Below are 12,747 nucleotides of genomic sequence, written 5' to 3' on the forward strand. Positions count from 1 at the left end.
CAGTAGAGAACCTCGGCCGAGGAGCAGGGGCGTGACACTCGGGGTTTTAGTTCCTGCTTCCCCCGCATACTGTCATCCCCGGTGGGGATGCTGCATATGGCTCAAAATCTCAAGATAAATGCATTATGGAACCTGAAGGACTGCACGATCATCATAGTTGTCTAGGGCTCCACCTCAAGGTTCAAAGCATTAATATTTAACATGAAATCAGTTTTGGTATTGAATAGTGGCACATGGCTTCATATAGAAAATAGTAAACTGCACACCTTATAGTAAAATGCATTTATTAAACACAATGGGGCACATTTACTAAGACTACCGTAAAATGCAGTTTGCCTGTGTATAGTGCAGAGGGCTCCAGATTCAGGATTTGTGGTGCCCGTTCTTCAAGAATCTGGCACCCTCTGCACTGCCCCAACAGAGTGCAGCACTCTTTTTTTTTTGCACCTTTAACGTGGGCTGAGTGACACATTTCTGTCAGACTTTTCTAGTTAAATGTGGGGAACGCCCCCTTCACTGCAGAAATTTGTGTTGCATGAAGAGTAGTGTGCCACAAAACGGTTGCGTGCAACACAAATGTGGTGCAGACACTTCTTAAATACCTGTGCAAGCAGTTTACACTAGAAAGAACCTGCAAAGTCCGACAGAAAGCTGGCGCATGGTCCTTAGTAAGTGTGCCCCAATATAAGTGGAGTCAAATAAAACCTGTCATAAAACTAAATTCTGTTTTATACAAATTATACTGCATTATATGGCAAAATATACTAGAACTATAACCTGGAAGATCTCCCACAATGCTTGGAGCATGTTCCTCTAAGCTCAGCAGAGAGAGATGGATGTAAGTGGGAGACACTCAGGGCAGTGTTATGTTAGGACAATGAGAGTATGTCTTGCCAGTCACAGCTGGTACTCAGGATGCAGGGGGGCACCTTTACTGGAGTCTATTGTCCAGATCTGGTGATGATCTTTATGCCAGCCTCCTTCTTATAAATAGCCCAACAACAGCTTCATTCACAGAGGCAACTGTGGGCTTTGACCCTTCCCCTTCTTGAAGAAAAGAAGCTACTCACTATACCCGCTCCAGTCTTGCTAAAGATCAGCATTTGTGGTGTTACGTTCAGCCCGCCACCTGCTAAATGCTGTACAAAGAAAAATTGCTGTACTCCTTCATCGATGCGCCTTACTAAGTGTTAAATGATGAAATACTGTAGATTATTGGAAAGTGACAAAAACAAAACAATCATCACAGAGAAGAGGACCATTTTAAGAGTATATTGGGGGCATTAATCAGTGCTTCTACACCATTTTCATTGCAATTCGCTGTTGCAGATCTGGCCTAGTTTTGCCCGGCGGTGTCACTTGATGAATCTGCCATGACAGGGGGGGGGCTTTATCATACACTGGCATACAAGCTTCTTCATGATAAATTTCCCCCTATATGTCTAACAATGGAGTGATGGCAGTTTTAAGCTAACTGCACAAAGAGCATTTTACCTGCAAATTTTCACTGCAGAATCTCTGCACACCAAAACTACAGCATAAGGGCTCCTGCCTACTAATGTGCTGCTCACCCCTCCCCTCTCCATAGAGAATGGAGCCACGCGGCTGTTCTTACGGCCATGCTCTATCATTTTTTTGCAGCCACGGCACAGTGAGCATACGTACCGATGCCGGGCACCATAGACAACTGTGGGGGCGTATATGCGTCCCCCATATGTTAGTTTGCATGGATCCTAATACAGTAGCATTGCAGTGTTTGGGATCAAAAGTAGTCCCACACATACAATGCAGAAAGACATTTCCACTGTGGAATTTTTAACCCAGGGTGAGTCGTGGATCAGAACCAAACTGATTGCAACTGCTTTCTGATGCTTGGGGAATGGCTGCAAGAAGCTGTAAATCCAGCAACCATTTCGGTAATGTGTGCAGGCCCCCGTACTGTCTTATTTATAGAAGGTGAAGGTCATGTGTGATACTGTATCTATTATGTTTGAAGCTGACTCAGTCAATCACGTAGCACTACATCCCGTCATGTAATGTCTGTCTGAATTGCAGGTGAACCCGGTGACAGGTGCGGTGTAGACCCCGCCCTGATGTATAATTCATATGTTTCATTCAGTGATGTGTGTAATGTGATATTTACACACATATCTTGAGATAGAGATCTCATGCAGACACCTGATACACAAATGACACGTGAGAGGGGAGAGGAGGATACTGAGGGGGGGATTCCCTCCCTATATAACCAACTTCTTTTTAGAGGACTACAGTCCAGAATAGATACGAGGTGACAAGGGAAGAGACATCTCTTAGAGTTCCCCTGCCAGACTGAAAAATGGCCACGTTCCTACCTGTGAGTACACAGCTTATGTGTAGATGTGTATACAGTGTAACATGGGGGATAAGTGCCTAGAAGCAAATGAATGGTGTCATGCAGGGTGGTTGTGTATGTAGTGATATTGTGTAGTGATGTGATGTCCAGAACTACTGTGGGTCTAGTGTCCTACATTCATATAACTGAGAATGGTGCAGTAAACTCTTGTGCTGCAGCCATCCCTGTCTTAATAGCCTACCCCAAGGTAGGATGATAGGTGGGGGCCCGATCCCTGGGAAGGATTCAAGTCCGTGCATTTTTGTACAGCAACCTAGCCAAGTTGCAGTTGGCTGAATGTTGGGTGGCCAGGGTGTTAAGGGATAAACAGTGAACATATGCCTAGTTACAGTAGACCCCTATTATCCAGAGTTTATTAAAGCAAGTTATGGTTATATCCTAACTCTGTCACTCATATGGTCATAATAGAGGACTAGAAGTCCTAGATTTTTATATTTAGATTTTTTTTTTCAGATTAGGACAACAACATTGAATTTGTATTTTAATGATTTCTTTTGCAGTATGCCTCATGCTATGGTAATAAGCCAGCACTGCAACTTATGGGCATGAACAGAAGATGTTTTTCATTTCTTGGAACACCTCCATGTTTAATCAACCGACGACGACAAAGGGCAAGACCGACTACTGAGCTAACACTCATTCAGCTCACACAACTCATCAGAGTGCTTCAGCAACTACCCCATGAAAGTAATGGAGAGAGGACGCAGAGCATTCCTGGGAGGTGAGAGGCAGAACACTTCTTCTACTATATCATGTCAATATAAAAATAACTCATTTTTAAAATTAGTATGTGGGCCATTCATGTCCTTAAGCTAAAGGCTATTTGTAGAAGAAGCAGGAGCCAACCTCTTTATTCTAGTGAAAAATTTATTTAATAAGTTATCTTGCACTGATCTCAAATTCCATCCTGTTTAATTCTCAAAAGCTTGCCATTATGAACTCTGTCCATACATAACTTATACTGACTCCATCACGTGTCAGCTGCACTCACTAGTCTGCCGGGGAACTCACTAATTACACGCACAATTCTACTCCTGAGCCTGAATTTAGAAATGGTGACTTTTTAAGATTGTGCTATTGAATTGAAGAAAAACCTGTACATGCCGACAAAAGGTTCTTTTTATTTCAGTGCCGTCAGCGAAGTCTCTCGTTCTTGCCATCCTAAGATCTTTGGAAGTCGCTGTCTCATTTGTGTCCAGGATCGTAGTAAACAAGCGGGATGAGGCAGAATCTTCACACTGAATTCTTTACCATTTTATAGGCTACTGCGCTCTTCTAGTGACCAGCAGAATAAATAGCCACTGTTATAATATCATCCGCCATGTGTTCCCATGATCACTCAGTACAAGGACGGGAAGCTGCATTTCCAAAGATCACATGTTCTGCTAATAATATTGGAGAAAGATGTGGAGTATCAGGAGTCTGATCAGTCATCAGCAGGAATGCTGGGAGTTATAGCTGGACAATGAGAAACGTAGGATCAGGTAAAATGGAGGAAGCAAATCTTGAGCATAATATTGTATGTAATGGATGGCACCAATAAGAGAGCTTAGATAAATATCAAAATGTCTCCATATAAAATACAAGTAATGTGAAATGAAACTTCAATATCAATAAAATTATTATAACACTATATTGTACTGGAATATCATACCCATAGTATAATTTACTATAAGACACTTCAAGCTGATGATTATATAAAGATTTAGGGGTGGCACTCTCTTCTTCTGGATTGGAGACTGTTTATATTTGGATAACTTTGTCTGTACAAGAAAATGTCCAAAAACTAAACTTTGGAAGCTGCAGCAACTCCCAACTCAGACCAAAGATGAAACAGAATATTATTTTTTAAAAATCATAAGGGCATTTCATACCAATAAGTCTTTCTGTATTGTACCAAAATGGGTCCTGCAGTTTAGCTGTGTGTTACAAAAAATAAGATCTGAAGCTTTTGATTAAAAATATATACGGTATATTTTTTTTATTTGGTAAACTATTAATAGAATGAACAGTTTTATTTTTATATCCTATACATTTCTATTACATCATTTAAATAAAACAGAACCTAAAGACATAAACTAAAACAGAAAACACAGAATCCCATCTATTGTGATTAAATTGTGTATAAAACTGCACAGTCTTTCCCAATCCATACTTCCATCCATCCACCCTAGGTGTACATATTCTGCATATAAGCGGTTTCATTCATTGCTTGCAAAAACATGGCCGAGGGCCACTACCATCTCCTCTGTACAAGGATGAACACAAAGAGAAGTACCAGAGAGCTGCAAAATTACCTCTAGCTTGCAACTAATATCTGTGTGTCTGCTCAAACAGTTTGAAACTGATTCTATGAGGGTGGTACGAGGGCCCAATGTCCACAAGTCGGTGGTGCAGGGCAATTGGAAATTGCTAGATAACACCAATATTTAGCAGATTCATCATTCTATCGCACTAAGCACATGTATCAGACCTGACAACTGGATTCAACATGGAGAACTTTCTGTTGCCTGTGACATCCTCCAGCATGATTGGTGTGGGCGACATGGCCCTCAATGTGCTCGCCAGACGTAGCCTGACTGCCATTCCGTATCAAGATGAGACCAATTGTGAGATTCACACCTAAAATAACACATTCATTGAGATCCTGAAGACTTTTTTTTTAAGAAACATAAAATGCCAGGGCTTGTAACTAACCTTTAAGGAAATACAGATATTTCATGTCATGGTGTATTTATATCGCACAGAATTGTCCATGTTGAAAGACAAGCAAAAATCGGATGTGAAAAGTCCAGAATGGGTTTACAATGTTCAAATACAGAAAAAAACTACTTAAAATCTTGATGTGGAAGGAGCCAAAACTCAATTGTACATCACAAAGTTGCAAAATGTTTTTTACAGCTTTACATAATACTGGAAATCCCCTTAAATGTGATTTCTGTTTGTAAAGAATTTCCATTTACGTCTTGTTAGGTACTATCAGTCAGCATATTCATGGCAAACTTATGATAATCACCAGTGTCCCCAGTATAGACCTCGTCTTATCTGCTGGATACAGACCTAGCAAAGACGTGACATTGAGTCTCAAGATCTTCACAGTTGACATCACTTGGGTCTCATCTTCTGGTTACTTATACACACGCATTTAGCCAGTCAAGGGTTAGTTACAAACCTCTATTCTCACAAACAGGATGTCATATGATATTATTGGCATGACAAAACACTAACATTTGGATCCCTTTAGCTTTTTCCAAATGGGTGTCAAAAATACTGGGATTTTTGTACTTGCCGTAAAATCAGTTTCTAGTTGCTACATTGGAGGACACAGCACCATGGGTATAGGTCCATCCGCTAGGAGGCTGATAACGGTTGGAAAAAAAAAAAAAATAGGTGTTGGCAACACCTCAGCGGGCTGTACCCTCACCACAGGCCCTATGCTGATCAGATTGTGCAACAGCAGTAGGAGCAAGAAATGTAAAATAAAATCATAATCAAAAACAAAACCAACATACCCCAAACCTGAAAAAAACACAGCAAGTGCCCGGAAACAGACATAACATAAAGCACTGGGTGGGATCTGTGTCCCCCAATGTAGCAAGGAGAAACAGATTTTAGCATCTTGGCATAGCAGTTTCAACAGCCCCGCCATAGTACGTAGCCATGGTACACTCGGGTGGAATAGCGGACCCTGACAAACGAGGGTGAGACGAAGCAGAAGAGCCCAGGGCACATCTGCCAGGAGAAACACCAGATCTGTGTACCAAGCACGGCCAATCTGGTTGGCTGGAACCCCTTCTGTCTTTACCCTCTCAAAAGGGGTGGTCCACATTCAACAAATAATTGATATGGTTTGTGTATTGTTATACAATTTTCCAATATACTTTCTGTATCAATTCCTCACTGTCTTCAAGTTCTCTGCTTGCCATCTTGCAATAGAAAGCTTCTGTGTTTACTCACAGTGGATAGAAATCTGTCCATGGTCATGTGATGGACACACAAATGTAAAGATTAATTCCAATAGATATATTTATAGTGCCTTGCGCAAGTATTCGGCCTCCTTGAACTTTTCTACATTTTGCCACATTTCAGGCTTCAAATATAAAGATATAAAATTGTAATTATTTTATGGTGAAGAATCAACAAGTGGGACATAATTGTGAAGTTGAATGAAATTGATTGGATATTTAAAACTATTGTAAAAAATAAACTGAAAACTAGGAAGTGCAATATTATTCAGCCCTTTTAAGTTAATACTTTGTAGCGCCACCTTTCGCAGCGATTACAACTGCAGGTCGTTTGGGGTATCAGGTCTCTGTCAGTTTTGCACATTGCCCATTCTTCCTTTGAAAAACAGCTAGAGGTCAGTGAGATTGGATGGAAATAATTTGTGAACAGCAGTTTTCAGCAATTCCCACAGATTCTCATTTGGATTCAGGTCTGGACTCTGACTTAGCCATTCTTACACCTGGATACGTTTATTTGTGAACCTTCCTTTGTAAATTTAGCTTTATGTTTGGGATCATTGTCTTGTTGGAAGATAAATCTCCATCCCAGTCTCAGTTGTTTTGCAGAGTCCGACAGGTTTTCTTCCAGAACCTCAGCTGTAGATCTTTGCAGTTTTTCCAGAGTGATCATGGACCTCTTGGCTGCATCTTTGATCATTCTTCTTCTTGTTTGAGATGAAAGTTTAGAGGTATGGCTGGGTCTTGGTAGATTTGCAGTGGTTTGATACTTCCTCCTTTTCAACATGATCGCTTGCAAGTGCTCCTTGGCATGTTTAAAGTTTGTGAAATCTTTTTGTATCCAAATCCGGCTTTAAACTTATCCACATCAGTATCATAGACCTGTCTGGTGTGTTCCTTGGTCTTCATGATGCAGAACCCTGAGACTATCACAGAGCAGCTGGATTTATACGGAGACGTGATTACACACAGAAAACAGACTTACAAACAACATTGGATCATTCAGAGATTCTCACTGAACTTCTGAAGTGAGTTTGCTGAACTGAAAGTAAAAGGGGTCGAAAAATATTGCACACCCCACTTTTCATTTTTTTTTAAAGTTTAAAATATCCTATAAATTTCCCACTTGTTGTTGATTCTACACCAAAAAAAATTACAATTTTATATCTTTAGGTTTGAAGCCTAAAATGTGGCAAAAGGTAGAAAAGTTCAAGGGGGCGAATACTTTCGGAAGGCACTTTATATGGTTCCTTAATAAATGAGAACAGCTGTCCTTGGATGTGACCACTGGTGCTTTAGGGATTTTGCCAAGAAACAGATTGCATATGAAATGACCTGGAGTTACTGCATATCCCACAGCCGTCCTGTGGTAACGAACGCCAAATCCAGGTGGACAGGCACCTCAATAGTGCATGTCGGGCCACTGCTGCAGGAGCATAGTGCCGATTGTATCCAAAAATGACTCTCTTAGTTATAAGGGACATTTTTTTTTAATAACATGCAATTGAAGAAATGTATATTTATGGAAGATGAATTAAATTAAATGTATATACCCAGGTGAAAATACCTCTTAAAGGTTGTGAGGGTCACTTATTATAGGGCAGAACACCCTCTGTGCCTTTAACAGTTACCAGGAATAACCATACAATACACTAAGCAGTACCTAATGCTGATGCTTACAGAGTAATGACCCGGTAACCACACAACACGGATGCACATACAATTGAAAGGCACTGGCCTGTATCGGGTGCGTGTAATGAGATCTGGATGACAAGACTGATGTTACAAAGGTGTTTGTAGGAAGTGTGTGTGTCAGCAGGCCTGTGCCAGGAAAGGTAACAGACACCAACATCCCCATTTCTCGACATCACCTTATCTCCTGCATGATAGATTTAGTGCAATAAAAGTAGTGTCTAAATTATACCTCCAAAGTAGGACCATGTAGAAAAATGTGACCCTAATGGTCTCACTTAATGGGGGGAGGATGTATGCTTTTTTTTGTTGTCATGAAAATGTTTTAAAATGTTAAAAATAAATCACATCTTGTTTTTTTGGATACATTCAGTATATACAGCAAGAAAACTCCCGCTGTATACGCCAAGCGTATTCATAGGCATATACTAGCAGACAGAGTATACATTGGATCCAGCAGGATACACAGAATGGAAAGCTGCTGCTGAGGGACATATAATCTCAGAGGAGGCCATCATAGCCTATGGTGGATGGATGCAGGATACATTTTTTGGACCTAAATAGAATTTTAAGAAACAATAACTAAACAAGTTAATACTCCCAGATTGTACATACTGGAGGACTAGGTATATAATGAAATGAAATCACCAGCGTGTCTCTTTATTTCATGCTTATAATAAAAAAGTTGTACTATAAAATAAAATAAAAGGTAGGTGTTATTTACTTTACTTTTGCATACAGAAGTTCATTACAGGTAACCAGCAATGAATCGAATGTGGAAATCCTAGCAGCAGTAAGCAGAGAGGAGGAGTGATGATGTCATCACCGCTCTCTGCAAGGCTTGTGAGGCTGGAGTAGCCTGACATGTATACACTAAACCAAGGTGCAGTAAGCAAGGAGAACCAAGCCCTGCCCACCAACTGCCAAAGAGAAAATACATGTGCGCATGCACAAACACACACTGCTTGGAGCCCATAACAGCTTGCTATTTGCAGTGGTTGAAAGCTGTAACTCCAGGCTCAGTCAGAGTGAATACTGAATAAGTGACTCTTAAAAGTCCTGACTTACCTGTCTTACCTAACAGATATAAACTGAATGGTTTAAAATCTGAAGGTTAGAAAAGCAACAACAATACATAAAGAACTGAAGAAATGTTATAATATATATCTTACACAGGTAAGAAGATAACATTTTTTATTTATTTAATTTTTTAAATAAAATCATTGATACAACATTGTCACCCAATTAGGTGATATAAAATACAACAGCAGAAAACATTGGTTATCATTCAGATTAAGAGAGTAATGAGGAGTGATCAGTCACATCTTCAGTTATCTGTCTTTAAGATTGCCCTGCCTTACCTTAGAAAAATGCCGAATTGCAATTTACTTTCCTCATTGTAGGTAGCTCTCGGCTATATTGACGGCAGTTAAGCTACGATATCTATTGGCTGGAATGGTTATCATATATACTCAAGTATAAGCTTATCAGCACAGAAAATGTGTCTTCGTGCGGTGCCGTTGCTCGCATCAGGATGTCAGTCGCTCGCTGACTGGGGGTCAGCGGCAGCAAGCTATATACTAGGCTTATACTCGAGTCAATAGGTTTTCCCAGTATTTTTTGTTAAAATTAGGTACCTCGGCTTATACTTGAGTATATACAGTATCCGAAATCCCTCTTTTGCATGAAGGACGGATCCTGCCCCTTTCGCCATACTTTACCGAGAGGGTCTACTTTTCCAGATTGGCGGCCACAAATAGGCACATGATCAACAATATATAACTGTATGGAGAGCAAGGACAGAATCATTATAACCTAAATTAGCAATAAACTTGATGGTTATGATGTGGGGGAGTGTAGTAAGAGTTACTTAAACCCCTTTCTAAATATTTGCCTTTGCTAAATTCATTACACTATGAAAGATGGGAAATAGCAGTATCTAACAATAACCTGTACAGCAACAGGAATGAGGTAGACCAATCAAAACCATGGAAAATATAAAAAATAAACTAATATATATCTTTTATTTTTCCCCTTAACATACACTGATGCAATCTGATCACTGGTCACTGTGTGTAACACTGTTCACAAATGAAATAGAAATAGTGTCCCTCAGATCCTACATCAAATGCCAAAGCAGCTTCCGCCATAAATGGTGGATTAGTGCAAACCCTACAAACTGAGAAAGACAGTCACATATCTAGTTCAAGGAAAATCATTCCAAAATTGAATGAGGTCTCAGAAAGTTTTGGTGCTTTTTTAAAGATCCATTTAACAGAGAAAATATTTAAAAATGGCGTTTACGGATGGTGGTTGCTGGCCAGACTAATATACACCATTATTAGACCTCTGTAAATGATGGTATCATATTCTCTTATGTGAAGATAATTCTAAACCCATTGCATTATGACAGATTATCTTCAGATTCAAGAGCCTTGTGGGTGAGGTGATAAGGAATTTAATCCAACACCCTTTTATTATACATACACCTTCCAATGGTTGGCAGTAATAGGATGGAGTTTGGCATGGTCGACATTTGTGTGCATCTGCCCGTGATGTTTTATAGAAAGTGTGATATTAGAAGGTGCTTTCCAAAAGGCAGTGGCACCCGCAGCCGGTGGGACAGACCTCTTGTGAACTGAACCATTCAAGCATGTGTGCTGTGTGGCCGCCATGTCCGCAACTCAAGCAGAAGTTAGAAGAGCCTCGGACAGCAACGTGGCAGATGGCACACTGGAAGGTAAATCCTTTACAGATAGCACATTGTGTTCCCCGCACCTCACTGCGACAGTGGCTGCAATACACGCCAAATTCTGATGACACAAAACAGGCATTCAGGTTAGAATATGGTTAAAAAATAACTTCCCATCAAATATTTAACCAAACAGTGTCCATAGAATATTATAGTAGATATGTTCTTATACCTAGTAGGCTGTATTATTGAGCTTAGAGGGCAGTTTTGTAGCAATTATAATATTTTTCATACCATAAGATGCACTATTTAGCAACAAAAAATCTTGCTAAAAATTTCCTGCGTCTTATGGTCTGGTCAGGAAGAACCAGCGCTGCTAGAGCCTCAGATAAAGCTCGAAGGCTGGGTTCACACCAGGTTTTATGTATACGCTCAGTGTACCTCTTTAAAGTTAATAATTCAATATGTCTATAGATTAAATAATACTAACATTAATGCTAACATTAAAGATCTCTACTCACCAATTCCCCGATGTGGTTCAGGAGGACAGGAGACAAATTTTAGAACTTCTGCTCGTTTCTCTTGAAGACCCCATCGATATAGGATTTCTCCATAGCATTTCTTAAAGTCGTCAAACTGCTGAGCATTTGCTTGGTCAAGAATTCTATAGATTAACATGAACAAAATACACTGATTAAAAGAAAATATTAGCAGTTTATACAGATTTTTGCCCAGGATAAATTATTTAAATTGTTATTAACGTCCTCAACTGATGTATTTAACCCAATCATGCTCTGTGGCGGATATATCCGCCAGAGAGCTATGAAGGGTGTATGAAGAGAGCTCACCGGCTGAGCCCTCTTCATACAGAGATGGGCTTTGCTGCATATTGCAGCAAAGAACCATCGCTATCACCCGCGGTCGGTGCTTGCACCGATCACGGCCGTTAACCTGTTCCCTGCCACTTAAAGCATGGCGGTGCATGGGCAATTGGTTGCATTACAGGCTCGGGTCTTCGTCAGAGCCGAGGCTGCATGGTTTCTATATATTCGTTACAATGAGCCAGTGGCTCATTTTAATGTATAGTGTGCAGAAACGCCATATACTGCAATACAGTAGTATTGCAGAATATGGTAGGAACGATCTGACCATCTAGGGTTAATGTACCCCAGAGGGTCTAAGAAATTGTGGGAAAAAGAAGAAAAAAAGTGTAAAAAAAATAAAATATTAAAAATTCAATCACCCCCCCCCCTTTCCCTCAAACTAATATAAAACATAATAAACTGTAAAAAACACAAACACATTAGGTATCACTGTGTCCCAAAATGCCCTATCAAAATATAAAAATGGTTATAACCGGTGGTGACCTCCGAGTTGGGAAATGGCACCGTCCGAAAAGTGACTTTTACACCTTTTTACATGACATAAAAAATATAATGAAAAGTGAACAAAATATTGCACAGTCCTCAAAACATAGCAATGAAAACGTTGGCTCATTTTGCAAAAAATGACACCTCCAAAGTTATTAGCGTCATAAGATGGCAAAAATGTTTTTTCCTTTTTCGTACACATTTTTTTTTTTCAATTTTTCCACATTTGGAATTTTTTTTCCCGTTTCCCAGTACACAGCATGTTATAATAAATAACATCATGGGAAAGTAAAATTTGTTACGCACAAAATAAGCCCTCACACAGCTCTGTACACGGAAAAATGAAAAAGTTATGGGTTTTTGAAGGTGGAGAGCGAGAAATTAGCAAAAAAACCCTGCATCCTTAAGGGGTTAAGGGCTTAAAAAAACAACAACAACAAACAAACACTTACCTTTCCCATTGCCTCTAGTTCAGTGCAGCTTCTCCCCCATCATTCTGTTGGTATATCGAGGCTCAGCAGTGAAAGCACACAATATATACCAAAAGAGACGGCTGCAGATGGGAGAAGCCACACTGGACCAGGGTTAAAGAGAACCGTCATGCAAAATAACCCCCTATCTAAATATATTTTCATAAAT

At 39.9% G+C, this 12,747-nt stretch overlaps 1 protein-coding gene across 3 annotated transcripts in view; it reads right to left on the reverse strand.

Annotated features, from left to right (window-relative positions):
- Positions 1-9,223: 9,223 nt before the first annotated feature.
- The window catches only part of WDR59 (WD repeat domain 59), a 51,020-nt gene continuing 47,496 nt past the window's right edge, over positions 9,224-12,747 (reverse strand). For all 3 annotated transcript variants that reach the window (XM_072117131.1, XM_072117130.1, XM_072117132.1), the window contains 2 exons: positions 11,260-11,402; positions 9,224-10,859 (listed from right to left, as the gene is read on the reverse strand). In XM_072117131.1, the coding sequence (XP_071973232.1) occupies positions 10,624-10,859; positions 11,260-11,402 (379 nt within the window). In that variant the 3' untranslated portion in view covers positions 9,224-10,623. The remainder of the gene's footprint in view (positions 10,860-11,259; positions 11,403-12,747) is intronic.

The sequence above is a fragment of the Engystomops pustulosus genome, chromosome 7 (genome assembly GCF_040894005.1).
Source record: "Engystomops pustulosus chromosome 7, aEngPut4.maternal, whole genome shotgun sequence".
Taxonomy (NCBI): Eukaryota; Metazoa; Chordata; class Amphibia; order Anura; family Leptodactylidae; genus Engystomops; species Engystomops pustulosus.